This window comes from Oryzias latipes, chromosome 13 (genome assembly GCF_002234675.1).
Source record: "Oryzias latipes chromosome 13, ASM223467v1".
Lineage (NCBI taxonomy): Eukaryota > Metazoa > Chordata > Actinopteri > Beloniformes > Adrianichthyidae > Oryzias > Oryzias latipes.
In genome coordinates, this window is record NC_019871.2 from 3,350,787 (window position 1) to 3,372,876 (window position 22,090).

The 22,090-nt window shown below is 45.6% G+C and overlaps 4 protein-coding genes across 5 annotated transcripts; 1 reads left to right on the forward strand and 3 right to left on the reverse strand.

Moving 5' to 3' along the window:
• The first annotated feature begins 194 nt into the window (after nucleotides 1–194).
• On the forward strand, nucleotides 195–3,629 carry LOC101158963 (THAP domain-containing protein 5). Of its 2 annotated transcripts, none has more exons than XM_004075229.4 (5): nucleotides 195–629; nucleotides 1,234–1,417; nucleotides 1,491–2,218; nucleotides 3,004–3,190; nucleotides 3,264–3,629. In XM_004075229.4, the coding sequence occupies exons 1-5, from the start codon at nucleotides 559–561 to the stop codon at nucleotides 3,372–3,374; spliced, it is 1,281 nt and encodes a 426-aa protein (XP_004075277.1). In that variant the 5' UTR covers nucleotides 195–558; the 3' UTR covers nucleotides 3,375–3,629. The 2 variants fall into 2 exon arrangements, with proteins under 2 accessions (XP_004075277.1, XP_020563691.1); XM_020708032.2 differs by having other exon boundaries at nucleotides 196–629; nucleotides 1,185–1,417.
• Nucleotides 3,630–7,747: 4,118 nt separating this feature from the next.
• On the reverse strand, nucleotides 7,748–9,384 carry LOC101159211 (claudin-3). Its single transcript, XM_004075230.4, has one exon. It carries the CDS (start codon nucleotides 8,693–8,695, stop codon nucleotides 8,048–8,050), a length of 648 nt encoding a protein of 215 aa, XP_004075278.1. The 5' UTR covers nucleotides 8,696–9,384; the 3' UTR covers nucleotides 7,748–8,047.
• A 272-nt stretch (nucleotides 9,385–9,656) lies between these two features.
• LOC101159455 (claudin-4) lies at nucleotides 9,657–12,787 on the reverse strand. The gene has a single exon (XM_020708034.1). The coding sequence runs from the start codon at nucleotides 12,770–12,772 to the stop codon at nucleotides 11,996–11,998; it is 777 nt and encodes a 258-aa protein (XP_020563693.1). The 5' UTR covers nucleotides 12,773–12,787; the 3' UTR covers nucleotides 9,657–11,995.
• Nucleotides 12,788–18,391: 5,604 nt separating this feature from the next.
• On the reverse strand, nucleotides 18,392–21,178 carry LOC101159688 (claudin-4-like). Its single transcript, XM_004075232.4, has one exon. It carries the CDS (start codon nucleotides 20,228–20,230, stop codon nucleotides 19,562–19,564), a length of 669 nt encoding a protein of 222 aa, XP_004075280.1. The 5' UTR covers nucleotides 20,231–21,178; the 3' UTR covers nucleotides 18,392–19,561.
• Nucleotides 21,179–22,090: the final 912 nt, after the last annotated feature.

Sequence of the window (22,090 nt, forward strand, 5' to 3'; positions counted from 1 at the left end):
AACTAATTTTACTGTAAAGACAACATTCTTTGAAATTATTTCGGATAAAGACCATTTCTAACCATTTTAGAATATATTTTGCCAAAATTATAATTTGATTTATTGCGCTGTTGCTCATTTTTGGTCGCAACAGCTTGCCATACAATTCTCAGACTAAACCACCGTCATCACACTTTCAACAAAAAAAAAAAAAACTTTTGTTCTAAACTATCTTCAAGTGCCACGAAGAAGTAAAAAATATAAATAAATAAATGTATACATGCCTTATTTATAGCCACAAATTAAAGCATTACAGCCAGTTAACGATCGCACCTTAAAAACGCTCCTGTCAACGTGACGTCATCTGACTGACGGGCGAAGCGGCGAATCAGAGCACTGAGCGGAGCCGTCGCGTGCGTTGTGCCGTCAGCACGTCGAACAGCTGATTCCTCGCGCCCTGTGTGCGCCACGCGTGAAGCAAACACGGCAGCGCAGGGTGCGGACCGGGACCAGGAAGGACTCTCCTTCCTCTTGGCATGAACGCGGCTGGATTCGGCAGTCGAAACTCGGCGGACGGAGATGCCGAAGTACTGCTCGGTGCTGAGCTGCAGGAGCGAGTCCGGCGGCGGCGAGAGGAGAAGCTTCTACAAGTGAGTCCATCTTTACGCCACCCGGCCGATCAAGGTGGAGGATTGACACATCCGTGTCTGCTTTGACCTTTGAGACACTTGATTGTATATTAAGTATTGATTCATCGTAAAATAAAAATTAATAATTAGTGACTCTTGAATTTTTGCGCGGAAGGATACATAAAACTTTATCGATTATAAAACTTTATTCATGTGTAACAGTAACTAAGACATTCAATTTAACATAACTTTATTTATACGCAGCAACTCACAAAAAAACTGTTTTTTAAGTCTAATTCTACTACTTTGTGGCATTAAGTATAAAGGCAAAGAGATGAATTTCATAGTTAAGAAGTTTGTGACATAATTGATAACGTATAAGGCTTTTGTTTTACTTTTATAGAAGTTTATGTTGGTTCAGATCACACGTCCATCATTTATTTATTTGTCTTGGCGACCTGACACTTTAAAATCACGAAAATCCCTTGTGACACCACAATGGAACTAATAGCATTTTTAAAAGACCGATTATATGTCAACTTAAAAAAACGTTTTTCTGTTTTCTCTTGAATGCAGTCTTTATCTGTTCGGGTGATGCTGTCATTCCCGCCTGTCCACCTCCTAGGTTCCCGCTGCACGACCCGGTCCGGCTGCAGGAATGGCTAAGAAACATGGGTCGCCACAACTGGACCCCCTCTCGCCATCAGTACATCTGCCACCAGCATTTTACCCCCTCGTGCTTTAAAGTGCGTTGGGGAATCCGTTACCTGGAGGCGGACGCCGTACCCACGCTCTTTGAGGCGTCTGAAGTGAGTCAAAGCAGGTTTCTGGTGGAGTTCGGTTTTCTTTTGTTGTCAAGCTTTTGTTTGGTTCTTTGTGCAGAAAAGGAAGGCTGTGGATCAGAGTGGTTGGAATCCAAAGCGGATCAGAAGCGAGAAGAATGGCAGCGTGGCGGTTTCGGATGACGGCACGGCGGCTTTGGACGCTGTAGAAGTGAAAGACGCTGTGCACGCGGTGCATCTGTATAAGGTTGCTGTCAGCCTGTCGCAGCAGGTAGAGATCAGTTCAGTGGAGCCGGCTGGACCTGGACGTTCTCCTGAGACGGACTTGGACTCTTCAGGTGGAAACATCTCTCTACCTTCAAACCAGACGGCCAATGATCCGACCCGCGGTGAGAACGCGGAGGTGGTGCTGATGACGGACGGCCAAGAAGAGCTCATGGATTCCATCACTGCTGCCATTTGGAGTCAGGGCGGCACTCTGGTCACGACCGACCCCATCTTCTGGGATAAAGTCCCAGAGGTGACTTACATGGCGGAAGATTTCCCAGAGGTCCACGGGAGCGATCCGGTCATCGCCTACTTTGAGACGATACCAAACGTGTATCCAAGTGAGACCTCCACGCAGTTCACGTCGTCCCCGGAGACGGTGCTGTCCTCAGCTCTGAGCTCAGAGCCCATCTCCTCCACGGTGCCCATCACCTCCAAACACTCGCCGCCATCTCCAGCGCCCATGGTCGTCGCTCTGCAGAGACCGGACGCCGATGGAGACGACGGCCTGTCAGAGGCAGAAGATTCAGAGCAGCTTGATCACCAGCTTGAAGAACACTGGTAAGATGAGAAATGCATCCCCACTTTAGAGCTAAAACTGCTTTAGCTGCTAAAAAGTTACACTTTGAATCAGAGTATTTAGCCTCCTTAAACTTTCACTCCATGGCAACCATTTCTTTTTTGCCATGTCTCTGCCTGATGAACATGTGCACCAAACATCACGTTTCTACGTTAAAGTAAAATTTCAAACGTTCCCTAGCAACCACTGTTTTCCGGGCCGAGATGACTTCAGCGAGATGGCGTCGTGTGCCTTTCATGTCTACAGATCTCAATGTGTCTGTTTGGAGCAGCATCAGTCATAAAAAGACCATCAAAGGTTGATTTTTTTGTGAATGCCATTTAACTTTTGTTAGCCGGGTTGCCATGGTGACACCATGCAAGAGGCAGTTATGAACTACAGTAAAATGATCCAGATGTGTGTGAATTTATTTATACCACTGATTTAACAAACATTGATTAACACGTCACCAAAAGGTCTCAGGCTGAATACATCGCTGCTAATGCGCTAGAACTACGGTTGCTAGGGAACAGTTTTAAATGGGTTTGATGTAGGGACATAAAACTGACCGTATATGACATGAAAAAAAACATGTTTGGTTGCTATGGACTAAAACGACCAACACGTGAAATTATGCCTCAAAGTTTGGTTTCAGTAAAGGAAAATGATGAAGATTTCACATCCTGAGACGTTAAAGTCAGATAAAACACGGTAAAAACGTCGGGGAATTGTGCAAAAACGGCTGCTTGCAGCTTGTTTTTTTACGTCTTTTGTGCTGCTCGATCAGCTACCACAAAAACAGCCTGAGTAAGGAGCAGCTGGAGGCCACGGTGGCGGAGCTGCAGAGGAAGGTGAAGGTGCTGCAGCAGCGCCACCGCCGCCACCTGGAGAAGCTGCTGGCGCTGGAGAGCACGGTGGTCCAGCTGCGGCAGAGCAACCTGCTGAACGAGGAGCGCCTGCAGCTGCTGGAGAGGGTGAGCTGCCCCCCGACCTCTGCGCTCGTCTCGGTCCGCAACCGGTCCTGAACGTTCTCCACCTTCTCCTCAGGCGTGTCTGCAGACGGCCGCAGGGGCGCCACAACCTTCTGGGGCCGTGGCCATCATCTACGAGGAAGACGGCGCCGCCTTCGTCTACACGCCACTCCACGATTCACTGTAAACGTGTTTGCGCCAAATGAATTCTGCTGCAAACGTCACGGTACCTGACCACGTTTAGTTCCAATTAACATGAGACGTTCCTGAATGTGCAGAACCGTCTGCTGTCCGTTTTCGCACAAACAGAAAGGATTGATTTAAAAAAAAAAGACAAATGAATGTTTTATTTGTAATTTATAGTTTGATTTGTTCTCCCGTCAATTTTCTGACTCAATAAAGAATTTTTGTTTGCAAAAAAATAAATCAATAAAAACGTGTAGCGGTTTGGTTTGATCTCGCAGATGTGATTTAAAAACATGAAGGATGTGAAAAGAACCTCTGAGGCTCCCTAGAAGAAAAGAGACACTGGAACTCAGTCAGGACTTGTTTGGAGACGTGGGAAAGAAAAGTTGCCCGTTTGGTTTTTTTGACAAGTTTGAACTTTCAGGGCTGTTCTAAGACGATCTCTTTTGGGGCATAATAAATCAAAAGATGCTAATTCAGTGTTTCAGGATCCCCACCGCAGAACTTCCCAGTCTTCTCCACTAGAGGGCAGTAGACATTGGAGTGTGAGCTTCATGTTGCCTGTTGAAAAACGCGCAGCTGATCTCCAATGGAGAACCGTACATGGTGCCATGGCTACAAACAGATATAAAGCACACTTTGTTCCAACTCAATCAGACAAGTGTGAATTTTGTGGGGAAACTCTGGCACGTCTGGTGATACAGTGTAACAGGTTCAGGGGTTTGTTTACAGTCTTGGAAAACTGGTGTCTCAGGCTCGGGGAGGTGTTTTCCTTCCCATTGTTCAAGTAAACGGTCCCAAGGAAACATGTACACACCTTTCTTAATTTTATTTTTGCAACAGCTAAACTTGCAAATTGGTTAACGAGGAAAAATGGGTTACTCTGTGTTGGTTGTGTGGATGTTCCCTTTATGTTTTTTTCTCTTCTGAAAAGTTGTGTGAATGTTGAATTTGCTTATTTTAAGTTGATCGATGACCTTCAAAAGTTATGTATGTGGGCTCTGGAGGGAGTTCTGTGTACTATTGGGGAGGATAATAACATTGTTCCAATTCTGATGGATTACTGGGGGGTACCCTTTAGGTTTTATTTCTTTTTAATGTGTCTTTATCTTAACCCTTGTGCTATCCTAAGACCCCACCCGACCATGATAAAGGTGGAAAGATTTCATGTAAGAAGATCACAAATCATTGAAGGAAAAAGGTTCAGAGCACTGTCTAGTGGGTCTAGATGACCCAACTCCCAATGATAAATCTCTCTATCTCTATCTTATCTATCTAAAAAAAAAAGTTTATTGTTCTCGAGACGATTTGTCCCGGTTCTACTCGCCCTCGAGATGACCCGGGGGGGAAGTGTCTTCAGGAATCAGCAGTTTGGGGTTCGTGTAGACTGACTCACTCACTGCTGCCGGACAGCACCAGGGTTCGCCTGCAGGTTCACCGAGTCCCTCGTTTGAGTTCTGCTGAGCTTCCAATCCTGAGAGAAAACATGCTCTGGACTGGACCCAACGGGCCAAGCGTGGTTCTGGTTCTTTAAATGGAAACATGGATTCAAAATGGCAAGAAACTTTTTTTAAAGACCAAAAAGTTCAAGCGAAAAGGTGTCATGTTTGTAAACTGAAAATGCAGAATAACCAAAAACAGAAAAAGTTACACGATTTCCTTTAAATAAAAGTTTTGTTTTAGAAACTATAAAACTGTTTTCCTCTCCAGAAAGAACACGCTGTGAATTTCTCCTGATTGTGCAGAAGAGCAAAGCGGGAATTTAAGGGAGGATCCCGTCTCTTTGTTCTTATCAGAACAAACCTGAGCAGAAACTCTGCTTCTTCACATCACGTTCTGTCTTTTCTGGAGGACTGTTCTCCCGAATCCCTTTGGATCAGAGAAGATGTGGAGAAGAGAGGAGAGGAAAAGAAGCTGAAGAGATGAACAGAAGAACAAAAAAACAAATGTTTAGATCAAAGAATTTCATGTAAAGTAAGACATCCTTCCTGCATCCGTCTGCAGTCTCATCGTCTCTACATGTTCCTAGAACCAGAAGGAACGTTTTTAAGATCATGAGTAACAAGGAGGCGCATCGGATCAGAGCCAAAGCTAAAGCCACAGATTTCACTGATGCACCTCGTCCTCCAGCGCATCCATCCACTTATCCATCCATCCATCCATCAGTCTGTCCATCCCTCCCTGCCTCCCTCTATCCACTTATCCATCCATCCATCCATCCACTCATCTGTCCATGTGTCCATCCCTCCATCCATCCCTCCGTCCCTCCGTCCATCCATCTTTTTCTGCTCATCCAGGACCGGGTCAGAGGGCAGCAGTAGTTGCCCAGACTTCCTTCTCCTGGCCAACTACCTCCAGCTGCTCTGGGGGGGGGGGGGGGCTGAGTGTTGTTGGCCTCTCCAGCCTGTCATGGATCTTTCCCAGGGTCTTTGCCTAGTGACACAAACCGGAACCCCTCCCCCATGGAGGCGTCCAGACCAGATGCCCAAACCACCAAGTCTTTTAAATTTTTGAAATTATAATTCTATTTGCTCTGTATGTTAATATGATAGAGACGTTAAAGATTATTTGCTGTTTTAGTAAAGCATAATAATTAATCATTATTAATCATTGCTTCAGGTTCATTTTTTTATTAAAATCCTCTAGTTTTACTTTAATAAAATACTAATTTAGAATAAATATACTTTTGTTTAAATTAAAATTTTCATTTTTGCTGGATTATATATTTTAAAGCTGGTTGGAAACCTTCGTTTGGGACTTTTAACCCCTAGAAAACACAGCAGCGGCCCTGAATTCACTGTCTTTGCTGTGCTTTTATTCTGAAACTACCCTTCTGTTGTATTTCCTGTTGTTATTCTCAGAGGTGAATCCGAGGCTGCTGTTTGCAAAAATAACTAACACAAAACAGCGTCAGAGCAGTGTGACCATGCAGTGACAGAAGATGCTGCAAGTCTCAGTCAGGACGTCCAGACCTCCATTTTCCACGTCCAGCTCCTCCAGGAGACTAAGGAGGGTTTTCTGAGCCAACCGAGGGCTTTCATCAGCAGTGTGTCAGCGGGGAGGCCTCCTCCTGGTTGGAGATGCTCATTAGAAAGACACCTTGTAGTTTTTGACCTCAGTAGCTGAGTTTCTACTGAATTCCTGAACTTCAAAACATTTCTTTGGGAGAAACCAGCTAAAAAAACGTACATTATCAGTAATTCATCTGCAGTTTCTTTTGCAGTTTTCTGTGTTTTTTTGCAGTTTTCTGCAGTTTTTATTGCAGTTTACTGTGTTCTTTTGAAGTTTTCTGTGTTTTTTTGCAGTTTTCTGCAGTTTCTTTTGCAGTTTTCTGCGTTTTTTTGCAGTTTTCTGCAGTTTTTATTGCAGTTTACTGTGTTCCTTTGAAGTTTTCTGTGTTTTTTTGCAGTTTTCTGTGTTTTTTTGCAGTATTCTGTGTTTTCTGCAGTTTTTCTTTTGGTCCTTTTAATCGTTTGGTTTTTCCTGAAAATGCAGGAAGCTTTAAAATACAAATCCACCACACATCCCTGCTTCCTGTTTTCGATTCTAGTACTACATTCATGTTCAGAGTTGTGGTTTTTAATAAATTTGTATTCTTTTTTTTGGCGTGCTTAACCAAACGTCTGAAACAGCAGCAGATCTGGTCAGGGTTGAGCGTTCGTCTCCTCGCCGTTATGCATCAGAGCTTCGCTGAGTTTCTGCTTTCACTGACAAACACAGCAGGCCTGTGTTAGTCAATGAAGAGGGGGGTTTTCTATTCCACCTTCAGGTGCCAGGCAACCTCCCTGCCCTTCACATTCCCCAGTATCGGTCACATGTGCAGAGTTTGCCCTGCAGGAGTAAAGCCTGACTGACTGATTGCTTGTCTTCTATCCCAAATCTGAGTGGATCTTTCTCTGCAGATCTGATCTTCTCTGTGAAGACTTCACCGCCAGACTCCAGTCAAGAGTCAGAAATGCAGTGACATAAACCCCCACGAGGGTTGGAGGACACAACGTAAGCTCTGCAAACCTAAACCTCAGACAGCCTTCAGGTCTGAACTGTTCTGTCGTCCCGGTAAAGGAGGTGACACTGATACGGCCGCGATGGTTGTCAAGCGACAACTGGACGCCGTCCAGCCTTTGCTGTGAAATGCTGATGAATATTTCATGGCCGTCTTCATCAGGTCATCCTGGTCACCCGCAGTCACACTTCTCACCTCTGGTCGTGTGGTTATTTGTCCGGGCCGAGCGCCAAAGCTGCGGCTCGCCCGGATCCCTGGGATTATTGTCCAGGCTGTTCTTAGGAGACGCAGACGCTGTCATTTTTCTTTGTGGTTCTTCTGACTCATCTTTCTGTCCAGGTGTTGTTGTTTTTAAGGCAAGGACACAAAAGTTATCTTACAAAAAAGTTTTATTATAAACGAAACAAAACATTAATACAGGTGGGATCACTCAGCTGCATAACAGAGCAGACTCCAGTGACCTGAAGGCTGCATTAAATACACTTTTACCGTCTCTTGGCTGCAGCAGATGATTGAAGACAGTTTTTCTACGCTAACAAAAATCAGTCGTAAACAACATGGAGCTGTTTGGTATAAAAAGGTGCCGGTCAGACAGACGAAAACCTTCGTCCCTCTGATCGTGAGTCCGTGTGGCGATCAGATGCAGTCTTTGCTCCTCTGACCTTCCTCATTCACACGTAGTCCTTCCTCTCCAGGCCCGGGCCCCCCACAGACCTCTGGGTGGAGTAGGCCATCCGGGACGGGTTGTACCTGGACTCCTGCGGCGGACAGGAGCAGCAGAGAAGTCCTCCGCCCAGGACCAGGAGCGCGGCCGCCGCCCAGCCGATGTAGAGGGCGGCCCCCAGCTCCCTGCGCTGGGCGTCGGGGATCAGAGGGTTGTAGAAGTCTCTGATGATGGAGTGAGCGGACCAGGACACGGGGATGAGCTGCATGACGCCCGATACGATGAAGAACACCCCGGAGATGATCATCACCTTGGCTTTGGATGCCTCGTCCTCGATGCAGTTGGTGCACTTGGCCCCTGCGATGGCCACCAGCACGGCCAGGATGGCCAGCAGGATGGAGATGACGGTCAGGGCGCGTGCAGCCTGGAGGTCCTGGGACAGCGCCAGCATGGAGTCGTAGACCTTACACTGCATCTGGCCCGTGCTCTGCACCACGCAGGTCATCCACATGCCCTCCCAGATGATCTGTGCCGTGACGATGTTGTTGCCGATGAAGGCCGTCACCCTCCACATGGGGAGGGCGCACGCCACAATGGCGATAATCCATCCCAGAATGCACAAGGAAATACCGATCAGCTCAAGTCCTATAGACATCCTGAACTCCTCTGCCGGTGCTCCTCACTCCTCAGGAGGCTGGTTTCAGTCTGGGATCGGCGGGTGATCTCTCACCTCCGCCTGACCGATATCCTTTTTATAAGACGGGTCAGCGGCGGGGGAGGAGTTCCAGGTGAGGATGACTTCACAGAAAACCAGGAGGAAGGACCTGGAGGCGCTCAAGACTTCCTGCTATCGGCTTACATGGGCAGCCTCACAAAGGCCTGCCCACAAAGAGGCTCTTACAGCTGAGGGGCCAGCAGGTATGTGTTCTCACAACCAGAGGCCCAGGCTGGGGGGGGTTACAGAAATCTGCTGGCCAGAAGGCTAACGTTAGCCTCTGAGGAGGACATCACCTCCACCATCCATGCAAGAGGACTTCAGCTCGTCTGCCTTGAGCTGTGCAAACATTTCCAAACTGCTTCATTCACTCACTTCTAAAGTTTTGTCCCTTTTCTACTTTTTTGCTCTTTTTGATTAAACCGTCAACCGTATCATTTAAAGCCATTTTTAATAGAGAACATTGATCTCAATCAGGAATCTTTTACATTTATGATTTAATAAAAGTCAAGCAAAACATCCTCTTTTTCCCATTGAAATAAATAGGAGGCTTAAAGATGTTTAGTTTTTTTTAAATTTCTAAACTTTCAACAAACTTCGGGATCTTTGACTTTTCACCAACTTCTAAAATGTTTTCATAGTTTTCAGTAACTTCAAGTAAAGGGACTAAAGCTTATCATTCTCAGTTATTTGTAATGTCCCATTCAGTTTAAACACGTTTTAGTTTGTTTAAATTCATAGTTGATTTAAACTCATCAAAAGATTTTCCCCATTGAAATGAATGGGAGGTTTAAAAATAAAAGGGTTTCCTCCTTGAGGGTTGGAAACTTTAGGATTTGGAATAAACGACCAATCTTATCATTTATATGTTTTAGCCTTTTTTTCTTTTCTGTGGCTTTTATTTTTGGAATAATCATTGCTGAATAGCTATAAATAGAAACTCTTCTGGTTATTACAGACATCCTCCGTGAGGTTTTAAGGCCAATAAAGGACTTCAGGCCTCTGTTACTTAGTGACAGCCTCTTAACTAATGTACGGCTCTCATAAGCGCTCCACACTCACAGTGTTAAAAAAGAAATCCTCCCACCCCCACCAGATCCTCGCAATGGGGGCATTGTCTGGAAGAGTTCTTGTTATCTCAGTTCAACAGGTGAATGGGAGCTGGAAGGGACAGGTGAGGGCGACCAGAGGATCCCAAAGCGAACAGAAAGAATTCCTTTTTCACCTGCTGGTGGGAATCAAAGGCTTTTATTTTAATAAATCAACAGAAATAACATTACATTGAATGGCAGCTCAGTCAATTATAGCTTTAAACTCACCACTGCTGGTGTGTTTAAACTTCACAAACTGCTGTATCCTTAACTTACAGAGGGAGTTCCACCTGGTTCCGTACTGGGTTCTCCTTTTTTCCTGTTTTATGTTAATCATGTTGTGCCTGGAGGTTTTCTTTTTGTATTTCCATTTCTTTAATGTGAGTTCAGAAATTTTCCAGATATTAATTCAAATAGTGTGAAACTGTAATGAAAACCAAACGAACTTTAGCTTCAAAACTGATAAAATATGAATTTAACCACAAAGAAAAAGTTGTATATTTATCTTACAATAGATCTCATATAAAAGCTTTACAGTCTTCTAAAAGTCTAGTTTACTTTATAAGTTATATGTTTAATTTAGATCAAAGAAGCAGAAAAAATTGAAGAAAAAGCGATTTTGGATACCATTAAAGAAACCTTTTATTATGAAGATTTAAATTCCACAGCAATGAATAAACCAAGAGGAGCTCAAATCTTCCATCTGGTCCAACAAGAAATGTATTTAAATGTAATTTAAATCAAATTTAGCTCCAAATACAAAAGGGGTTTATATTAATAAACTCCTTTTGTAACAGCAAAATCTGTCCAACAGAAGAGATCTAATCTGTTTAATCATTTGCTGGACAAGTGGAAAAACAAAAAACACCTAAAATATACTGAAAGTGAACATTTAGATGCTGATTTACTGCATCAAAGTGGAAAACTGCTCAAACGCTTTAATGGCAGTAAGCACGTTTTCTTTTTAAATAAAGGTTTATAAAAGTAACTTTAAAACTTAAAGGGTGAATCATTTTGGTTTATTCTAAATTTGGATTTCATATAAATATTTACACAAACTTAATGGACAGCAGTCCAACTTCCAAATGTTTGTCTAAAGCAGTTTTGAAAAAAGATTGTATTTAACTTTAACATATTATTTTAGTTTTGAGGAGAAGCTGCATCGTTTAACATACAGCCAAAACTTTAGACGATATATATAACTTTAGTATTTCGAGCCTTATGTTCCTGTTCCTGGCCAATCATTTGGTCCCATATGAGATTTTGTTTTGTTTTTGTTGTGTTTCATGTTTTTATCTTCAAGCTTTTCTTGTGTTTTTTTTATTTGCTCATTTATTAAACAGTTTTTTATATTCAGCTTTAATTTACAGCGCTTTAATTCCATTTTTAATTCTTCTTTATAAATAAATAAATATTTGTTGTAAAAAGTTGTAAATTTTTCTTCGTGATTGATTTGTATGTTCTGGAAGGTCAGAAGAACTCTATCTCTATCTCTATCTCTATCTATCTGTCAGGGTTTCAGTGGTTTTTCTATCTTTAAACTCTGCCCTTTATTTTGGTAAACTGGTCCATTTCTTTGGGCCATGTGGTGGGAGTTGCCTTTTGAATAAAAAGCCTCCTGCTACAGGTGAGAATTGGTTTTGCCAGGCCAGTGACCCCGCCTCTCGTGGTGTTACCTAAATGACAGGTGAGTGTTACGGTTTCTGATGTCAGACTAAGGCAGGAGGTTCCCGGCACGCTGTAGCTACCGTGTCGGGTTTCGGACTGTTAGTCACATTAAACAGGAGCAGCGGCTGACCGTCGACACGTTCCACCTGAAGGTGAACCTTCTCTGCAGGTTTCCTGACACACTGATGAGCTTTGCTTGCTGAGTCAGTTTTCGACTTTTATTTTAGGAAAAATGTAGAAATAAAAACAGACTTTATCAGTAAAACTTTATAGCAAACATGCATTTGATTAGGTAAAGTTATATAAAACAGAAAGAAACCAAAGAAGAAACCGTCAACAGTCACAGAATATACTGTCACAGTACAAAATACTGCTTCCAACAAAGTGGCAAACAGAAATCATTCAAAGTATCGTTCACTATGAAGGTTTGTCCTTGATGGTTCAACGTTTCCATGGCGACGGACGTGAGAAAAGTCCGGCTTCAGACATAGTCTCTTCTGTCATAGCCGCTCGGAGCGACTGACCTGGTGTGGGAGTACACCATCTTTGACGGGGGTCCGTACCTTTTCTCTGGTTGCCGTGGGCAACTGGAGCAGAGAATGGCGCCCCCAACGAGGAGAAATCCTGCGGCGGCCCAGCCCAAATACAGAGCCGCCCCAATCTCCCTCTTCTGCGCCTCGGGGATGAGCGGGCTGTAGAACTCCGTGACGATGGCGTGCGCCGACCACGACACGGGAATGATCTGCATGAGGGAAGCCAAGATGAAGGCCACCCCGGCAGCTATCATCACCCGGGCTTTGCTGGCCTCCTCATCCACGCAGTTGGTGCACTTTGCCCCAGTTATGGACACCAGGACTCCCAGGACTCCCAACACGATGGAGATGACGGTGAGGGCGCGAGCCGCCTGAAGGTCGCCGCTCAGAGCCAGCATGGAGTCGTGGATCTTGCACTGCATCTGGCCCGTACTCTGGACCACGCAGTTCATCCAGATGCCCTCCCAGGTGACCTGGGCCGTGACGATGTTCACCCCGATGAAGGCCGACACCCTCCACATGGGCAACGCGCAGGAAGCGATGGCCGAGATCCAGCCCAGGACAGCCAGGGCCACTCCGAGAATCTCCAACCCCAGCGAAGGCATGTCCGAGCTGCGCTTGAGTCCAAATGCACGACCTTCCTCGCTCTGACTGCAGAGGTAGACCAGGAGGACGTGACGTCCAAAGCAAAGTTTGGCCCAGACAGGGTGGAGACTGTTGGGCATTGGTCGGTGGGGAATTCGAATTTTCCTCCGTCCCGCCTCATCAGCCCAAAATATTAAGAATGTGGAGGCCCCAGATTAATGATTAAATCCCCAAAGCCGCGGTGGCGTTCTCAGCCGCCTGGTTGAGGGCAGAGTAAACAGAGGCGCCGCATCACTCAGCTCTGAGTGGTTAAAGGCTAACAGAGAAGTTGATAAGTTACTGAAAGTACAAGACGCAGTCGGAGCTGCCGTTTGAGGGAAACATGCAGAGAATTCCTAATATTATCGTAAAAGTCCTTTTTTAGAACACAATATGCAGTTTGAGCTAAAAACATTTCTATGAATGCTGCTACTGTGATCCTTCATTTATGGCAGAAGTTATATTCCAAAATTAACCTGAAATAGACCAAATCTTTCATTTTTACAAAGATTTTAGATGTTAAGGCTGTAAAACTCCTCACTACACACTTTATCCACTTTAGTCCAGTATTATAGAATAAAAAAACAAAGATCTGATGAGGAATCATGTACAGTAAAAGTGGTAAACTGAACTCATTCTGCACAGCAGAGATGGCACGGAGGAGACTGGTCGACAGGTTGATAGCTCTACAGCCAATCAGGGTGCAGAACACCAATGCCACGCCACGCCACTTGACCACGAGAAGTGAAGCGTGATATAGCGAGAGAACACTGCAACTTCACTTATAATTAAATATGCCCCATGTTGGATTTTCACCCTTCAGATTTTCCCCCAGGGGTGGCCACAGCCAATCAGCTTCACACAGTGATTTTCTTTTTACGCCGGATGCCCTTCCTGACACAACCCTGCAATATCTGCGCTGGGGTATTAACGGATACCGGAACGACTGTCACCGTTGCCATAGATGCGATGACTCAGAGCGACTCGGACCAATCCCTGTCAACCGGTTTCAACACCACGGCGCCAGTATCAGGAAGCAATGGCGAGGGATTTGCCTCATTTCGCAAGAGCCAGAGGTAAGGAATTTCCTACGGGTGACGTCCCACCTCGATTTGTTTTTACCGTCTACGGGACCGGCAATGGGAGACCCAGACGTCAGCCCTCTAGTGGCCACATAGTTAGGCAGCAGCGTGAGGGTCTTGCCTGACCCACCCACACTGAATGACCCTCATTCGCCCCCCTTGGAATGGAACTCAGATTTCCCATGTGCCGGTTCTGCTTTTAACCATGTTGGATTTTCACTGATATGTACAAAAACATTTAGGCCGAAACCAAAAGTTGTACATAGAGATTAAACATCAAGTCTCTCTCTTATATGATGAACTGTCAGGCCTTCCTGCTGCTGGACACTCTGTGGAAACAGAGTTTCTCAGTCGTCTGGGATCTGAAAGAACTGCTTTTGGATGAAAAACGTAAAAACCAATCATCTGATCATCTTTTGATCGAAGTATCCCAGTGGTCTTTTAATTAGGATTATGTGGTTTTAAGGTAAAAGAAAAGAAAATCCAGCTTTTTTCCAACGTTGTTTCAAATTCACGACAATTCCAATGTAGGAATTCTCAGATTTGAAGCTTTATTTGCTTTATAAATGTCCTCATCAGGAAAATTCCACGATACGTGCAAAAAACACCAAACCGTCATTTTCATTGGAGTGGCTCTGTAAGTCTGTTGGAGACGCTGTAGTAGATCAGTCCAATGTTTAAACTACTGTTGTGGCGCTGCTCTGGCGTCCCGTTCTGCTGATCAAAAGCGGTTTTCTTCAGGACAAGAAGATTCTCAGGTCTGTCCATCGTTCCAAGTAAACCAAATGTTTATTGTTTTTTTACTGGTGATCCAAAACCATTTCCCTTGTAGACCAATGCGCATCAGTCCTTTCTCTTTTAGAGTAAATTATCTGGGAGTTCAGAGATCATTGCAATGATCATGTATTAAATATATCTTTTTTGACATTAAAACACAGACTGAGACAGAGCAACTAAGTGGACGAGCATCTGCTCAATTTAAAAACAGCAAGACTGCAACGTTGCCTCACACAAATGTGAATGCCATGCAGAGATAACCAGAGCAAACACTCGGAGAACGTGTGCAGCTGTCCAAAGCGTCGCTGCATTGCTCTCCAGAGCCAGCGCTCAAATATTAATTCATGCTTTTGTAATCTCTAGAATAGATGATTGGAATACTTTTCTTCCTGCTAGTAAGAAAAATACTACAAACCAGCTTTAGCCATATCAAGTCAGTAACATCAGCGGCGTTTTACCACCTGAAAAACATTGCCAAAATCAAAAATATAGTGTCAAATCCAGACCTGGAGATACTTATTCATGCATTTGTCTCCAGTAGGTTAGACTACTGTAACGGCCTGCTCACCGGCCTCTCCAAACGAGCTGTAAAACAGCTTCAGTACATCCAGAATGCTGCTGCTCGAGTCCTGACCAGAACCAGGAAGTATGATCACATTAGTCCTGTGCTCAGGTCTTTGCACTGGCTCCCTGTACCTCAAAGAATAGACTTCAAAGCAGCTCTGCTTGTGTACAAGTCTCTCCATGGCCGAGCACCAAAGTACATCTCTGACATGTTAGTGCCATATGAACCATCTCGTACTCTGAGGACCTCAGGGGCCGGCCTCCTGTTGATACCCAGAGTCAGAACTAAACAAGGGGAATCAGCGTTTCAATATTCTGCAGCTAAAATCTGGAACAGCCTCCCTGAAGGCGTAAGACAGGCCTCTTCTGTGTTCATGTTCAAATCTAGACTTAAAACATTTCTGTTTAGCCGTGTATATGACTGAAAGGTCCTATCTGCACTTTTCTTTCCTTTCCTTCCTTCAAATTTTTTCTTTTCTTTTAAAGTAAATTTTACGTTGATTATTTCTATGATGTATTGTGATTTTGATGCATTTTTCTGTTTTGTGAAGCACCTTGAATTACTTTGTGTACAAATTGTGCTATACAAATAAGCTTGCCTTGCCTAGCTTGTTCCGCTGCACGCCTTTTCAACCAGAACCAGAATGACGTTGAGCTTCACACCAATGTTGAAATCTCTGCACACGCTTCCAGTCTGTTATTCGTTCATGAAAGTCGTAACCCTTGTGCTGTCCTAGGCACTTTACCATTGGGGGTTGGGTCATCTAGACCCACTAAACAGTTCTCTGAACCTTTTTCCTTCAATGATTTGTGATCTTCACTGGTGTCCATGGATTACATGAAATCTTTCCACCTTTATCCACCTTTGTCATGGTAGGGAGAACACGTCAATGGAAGGGTGGGGTCATCTAAGATAGTACAAGGGTTAATAGAATTGGACCTTCCTTTTGATCAGAGTTGCTTTTAGGTCATGACCCTGCCAGAGCTCTCAGGTCCTCAGGTGCAGAAACAAAAACCCACGACGAGGCCTCATTCCAGCGCTATCGCCTGTGGATCTTCCCGCCTGAGGGATTCATCTACTGCGGAGAATTTGAGAAAAAAACTTTAACATCCTCTTTTAAGCTTCACAACTTTTACACTTTCTTATGTTTGCATTGATTTCATGGACTTTTAGGCCAATTCCGAATTGCTTTGCTTTCCCTGTGGTTCCTCCCTATTGCTCCATTGGTGGGGGTGTTTGAAGCTGTAGTGGTGTCCTAAAGTGGTTTTTGAAGGAGGAGCTGTATGGACTTTAGACTGGGTATCCCTCCGCCGGGGGGGGCGATTTGCATCACGCTGTGGCGTGGAGGAGAAACACATTTCTTCATGTGGGCATGTGCTGAAGCACAGAAGTTTACATTTAAACGTGCGCCTCTGTTTACTCTGCCCTCAACCAGGCGGCTCTTGCTCCAGGGGGGTCTGGAGCCTTCTGGCTCCTCTCTCTCTGTGTGGGGTGGGTGGTGCTGGGCCTGGGGTGTCGGCCCCTTTGCTGGGGGGGGGGGGCTGTTTGACCACCGGGGGACCCTCTACCAGCTGTCCCCAACTTACCCCCTTCCTCATATAACCTCATATTAGGGTGAGGGGGTGGGGGATTTAGCCTGCGATGCGCCTTGGGGGGGGGTTACTTGGCGGTGGCCCCCCTCCTATGGGTGCCGTATGGAGTGGGCCCCCCCTCTTTCGGTTTTATTTGCACCTTAGACATGTAGGGCCCTTGGTAGGGGGGGTGCTTGGACATCACTGCCAGCAAGCAGCAGATGTCCTCCTGGCACCCTACCTGCCAATTTTAACCGCACCTTAGACATTTAGGGCCCCTTGGTGGGGAGGGTGAGGGGACATCACTGTGAGTAATCAGGAGATGTCCCCTCAGTGCCCTACCCGCCAATTTTAACTCCACCTCAATTAGTATACACACCCCGCCCCCCTCAATATATACATTCCAACATAAACAAACACACATGCACACACACACCCTCTCAAACACACATACACTCACACACATTTTGTAAGGAAGGTGGGACCTAGGACCATCTGTCCCCTACCCCTTCCCTGGTGGGGGGTACGGGCCGCGTGGCAACGGTGGCCGTGTCCCCTAGGTTCCGGCTTCCTGGGCCCGGCGGTGCGGTCTCCGTGCAGGGGGGGTTCACAATACACGTGAGCCGGGGGTGTTCGTGCCCCTGGGGGGTGGGTACTGGTTGGGCTGGGGTGGCACTCTCTTTCCCCCCATGCCTCCCTGCTCTCTGGCTCTAGGGGCCTCGCGGCGGTCCTGCTGGCCCTGGCTTGGGTGCCGGGCTTGGTCGCCCGGGGGGCGGTTGTTCATGAATGTTCTCTGTCCATGTTCAACTGCCTGCTGCCGTGTGGCATTGGGGGGGATTCCGGCTGCCGCTGCTGCTGCGGCGGGGGTCTTGGGGTGGGGATGGCTGGGCACTCTCCCTCCTTCTTTTCACATTCCACCATCCATTTTAGAAGAACATAAACACTCACCTGAGCACAGGTGTTAGCTCACCTTTGCACTAACAGTTTGCATGATTGAATGAATGAAAGATTTCACACTAGTTGGTTTAAAGGCATAGGTATGCGTGTGTGAACACTATCTGTTTTGTGTACATGTTGACATGTGAACATTTTTGTAGCTAGCAGGTGTGTTGATAACATTTGAGTGTGTGTGGACAGGCTCCGCCCTTTTTGTACTACATTTGAACCTTACCATAATGATAAACAACCAGTTAACTTGTTGCTTTATGCTGCTTCATGGTCTTATCCCCCCCCCTATTATCACCCTCAGACCCCCCCCCCCCTCTCCCTAACATCCCTCTCTCTTCCCTTCTTTCCTTTTCCGTCCGGTCCAACACCCAAGTTTTTTAAACATGGTTGAAATTAATAAAGTTTGGCCTCAATTACAAAAGGGGTTTATTCAGACATACCTTTGGTTTGTCTGAAGATTAATAACCCCTCTTGTTAAAGTAAAATATGTCCAACACAAGAGGCCCTCAGCTCTCATCTGTCTGCCCAGCTGTTGGACAGGACAAGTAAAAAAAAAAAAGGGTCGTTTTAATTCCAGACTTTTTTAAGAGCACAGTATTCATTAAGTGTTCCCACACCATTAGACTGCCACCACCATGTGTGACTGTTGATCTTTCCTTTGAGTCCGCAAAGTTCTTCTTGGGTCTCGTCAGAACATTTCTCCAGATGTTTCTCTGCGTTCTTGGCGCTCAGCAGTGTCCGTCTTCCCGATCTGTCCCATGGATCCAGTCTCGTTCTGATCCTGAAGCTGAGTTAGACAAGACGAGACTTTCTTTCCTTGCTCTTTCTGCATCTTATATAACATCCTGAATTAGTCCTCTTCATGGAGTTATTTTGGTCGGTTAGTACAATTCTTGAAAATACCAATCAAGTCACCAGTTTTACACATTTTACAAAGCATGACGATGTCTTGAAAAGCACAGTGAGCTTAGAAGAAATATCAGAAAGATCTGAAGGTGTTGCATGTTTGTTGGATGAGGGATCGTCTGAAGAAAGTCAGCCCACTTAGAACCGTCAAACAGCTCGCCCTGTGGGATGATGGATGTTGGTCGGTTGAAAATTAGCTTGAGCTTTCCAGGAACCTGAGGACACTCAAAAGCAGCAAACATTTGTCCTCCATCTTCAGATTTTTTTTCATGGAAATGATGGTAAACAACCTCATGGTTGGTAATGACACCAAGATGGAGGTAGTGGATGTGGCCTTCGCCATTTAAAAAGGTCTCTGAGGACAGAGTAATGAGTCTTGCTTGTGGAGTCGGGGCCTGTGCGTTCAGAGAGCTGATACGGTTGTGTGCTCAAAGTGGGGGGGGGGGGCAGGTCTTATCAGTTTCCCTCCTGATTAACGCCGCGGACCAAACAGACTTTCGGCAGAGACTCAGGAGTTTCGACAGGAACTCGGTTTTCCTTCTTCCTGGTTTTTGTTGTCGCTGCTCGCTGTCTTTTCGTGGACACTTTTGCAAACGTTCAACCTCAGAGGAGCAAAACCGAATGCAGTGATCAATGGAGTCTTTGTGTCTTCGTTTGGACGTCTCCAGGCAGATGGAGACTTTTATCTGACAGGTTGTAATGGCAGAAAGGCATGAGCTCCTATGTGGAAACAAGTCGCTCATTGTTGCTGTTTTTGGGCTGAAATGAGATCCCTTCGTTTAGCACAACAGCCTCTTTCATCAATGAAGTCCACAGCTAGCGTTTGTCCGTACCGGAGAGCAAACATCTGATACATCTTTTATTTAGTTATAAGAAAGTTGTTCATTGATGTACTTGGAATAAATCACATTAACTTAGTTTTTTCTTTTTAAGAAAACCTTTATTGTACTCATGAATTGTGTTTCCATTTAAAAAAGGTTAAAAACTGTTTCAGAAAGTGGTCACAATGAAAAGCTCAACGACTTGGGAGTCCCGGTGCGCTCAAACGTAGTCTCTTCGGGTGTACCCGCTGGTCGACATGGCTTTGACTGCAGAGTAGTTCACCCTGGAGGGGGCAGAGGCTCCACCACTGGGGGCCGCAGCTGGTCTCGAAGGACAGGAGCAGCAAAGCAGGGCCCCCCCAACAATGAGCAAACAGGAGGCGGCCCAACCAAAGTACAGCGCGTTCCCGAACTCCCTTTTGGATGTCTCCTGCAACAGCGGGTCGTAGAAGCCCTGGACGATGGCGTGGGCGGTCCAGGACACGGCTACCAGCATAAGCAGCCCCGCCACCATGAAGGTCACCCCAGCGGCCCCCACAAGGCGGGGCTTCCTGCTCTCGTCCCCACTGCAGTTGGTGCACTTGGCCCCGGCCACGGACAGACCGATGCCCGCGATGCTCAGCACCATGGAGACAATGACCAGCGCCCGCGCTGCCTGCAGGTCCACCGGCAGCCCCAGCATGGACTCGTGCACCTTGCAGTGCATCTGGCCCGTGCTCTGCACCGAACAGTTCATCCACAAGCCTTCCCAGATGACCTGAGAGATGACGATGTTCTGCCCGATGTAGGCCGTCACCCTCCACATGGGCAGGCCGCAGGCCACCATCACCCCCAGCCAGCCCGCCACCGCCAGGATCATCCCGAGGATCTCCACGCCTGCAGAGGACATGTCCGAAGGAGCAGAACGGAGTTGTCTTGTTCCAGGGCTGAGAGGGACAGAGGGCCTTCTGTGTCCGCAGACTCAAGCTCTCGGGACGAAGGGGGTATCGGATCTCAAAGCCCTCGGTAAGACTTACAGCCACAGCAAAAGAGAGGGAGATCTACCTTCTTTATACAGCTAAGAGCACTGAAGGTGGAGTCAGCGTGAGGTGGCCTCATCTGCTGGAAAAGATCTGCTTCCAAACGGAGCATCGCGACAACAATCTGTCTCTACGGAGGCCCTGAAGTCCAAATCACATCAACAAACCGCTCAACGCAAAAACCTTTAATAATACAACATTTTCGTTTCTGGAATTTGTCTCAAGTAGAAGTGAAAGAATCATGAAGAGATTCGGAGGCTGACATCTCAGGTTAAAATGATGTTGAACATCACAGGACAGTTTGGAATGTCAGGAAGTGTAGGATTTAACCACACGAGCGTCTGCAGCATCCACAGAGGGGAACGCCGAATCAACAACCAACCGCAAAAAATGAGCCGCAAACCTCAACAGGTGGGGGTGGTGGGGGGGGCATAAATGTAACCCCAAGTTAAAAAACAAACAAAGAAATGCCCAGGTAGATCGATGACGCTCCTCTGAGTTTCTGTAGAGCGCCTCATGACACACGGCAAACCTCAAAACCAACCTGACTCCTAATTATGGGTTTGGTGTAACCGGATCTGCCCAACATTTCTGGACCAGCAGAGGACAATCGACCCATTTTTAGCCCAAGCCCCCCCATCCTGCTCCCAATTGGTAAAGAAGAAGTAAAGATGAAAAGTGAAATAGTACGAAGGAACAGAAGTACTAAAGTACTGAGCATCAGTCTGAACTCATGTGGCTTATCGTTTTTATATGTTTATTGACTGTTCATGCCAACTTATATGCAAACAAGATGTTTCAAAATAAAATAACCTTTTACAATTATTTTTTGTGGTATGTGAAGGTTTTTTATTTTATTTTTTGCTTCTGGTATTTAAACTGAAAAATGCTTTTATCTTAGTAAAGCACTTTGTGTTACATGAGTACAAAAAGTACTTAATCAACAAAGTCTAAAGCTCTGAACAATAGGAGTTAGAGAGAAGACAACTATTTTATTTTTGTATGCTATTTACTTGTTGATAAATAAAATAAAAAATGTAAGTAAAAATCTGCGAGGTTTGTTGGTCAATTACACGTGCGCCGTATACGTGATATAAAAGTTATATATCAGTGGGACACGTGGGAAAAGTCAGTTAGACACACGTGGAACGGTCGTGGAAAGACACATTTACCTCTCACAAATATCAAACACAATTAAAGGATAAACCATTTTGTACATACATAGACCGCACCTGTCTATAAGCCGCATGTGCCCGCATTGAAACGTGTTGTAGAATGAGGATGTGTATGTGCTGTGTGTGTACCGTCACAGCTCTATTCCAAACAGTGCCTGTGACGCTGCAGTAACACGGCAGCAATATGGTAGTAACAGCACTAACAGGGCTGGTTAAAGAAAAAACAACCGGTTAAAGTCACTGAGAGCTTTCTTCATCTTCCTCCTGTGCACTGAAACCATGGAAGTCTTCCTCCTCAGTGTGGGATTGGAATAGCGTCAGACATTCTTTGCCACACTCTCTCTCAGTGTCTCCTTCGTTGTCGCTGTCTGTGTCACTCTGAGGTAAATTCCTTCCTGTTGTTGTGCTGTTTTTTCACACTGTTTTTAACGACTGCTTTTAACTTGAAAGCTGCGTCGTATGCAATTCTTCCTCCATTTTCCATGATGAGGGTCTGTTCCTGCTATTCATTCACAAATTACAGTAAAGCTTGCGTCTTCCTCGACACATATACCG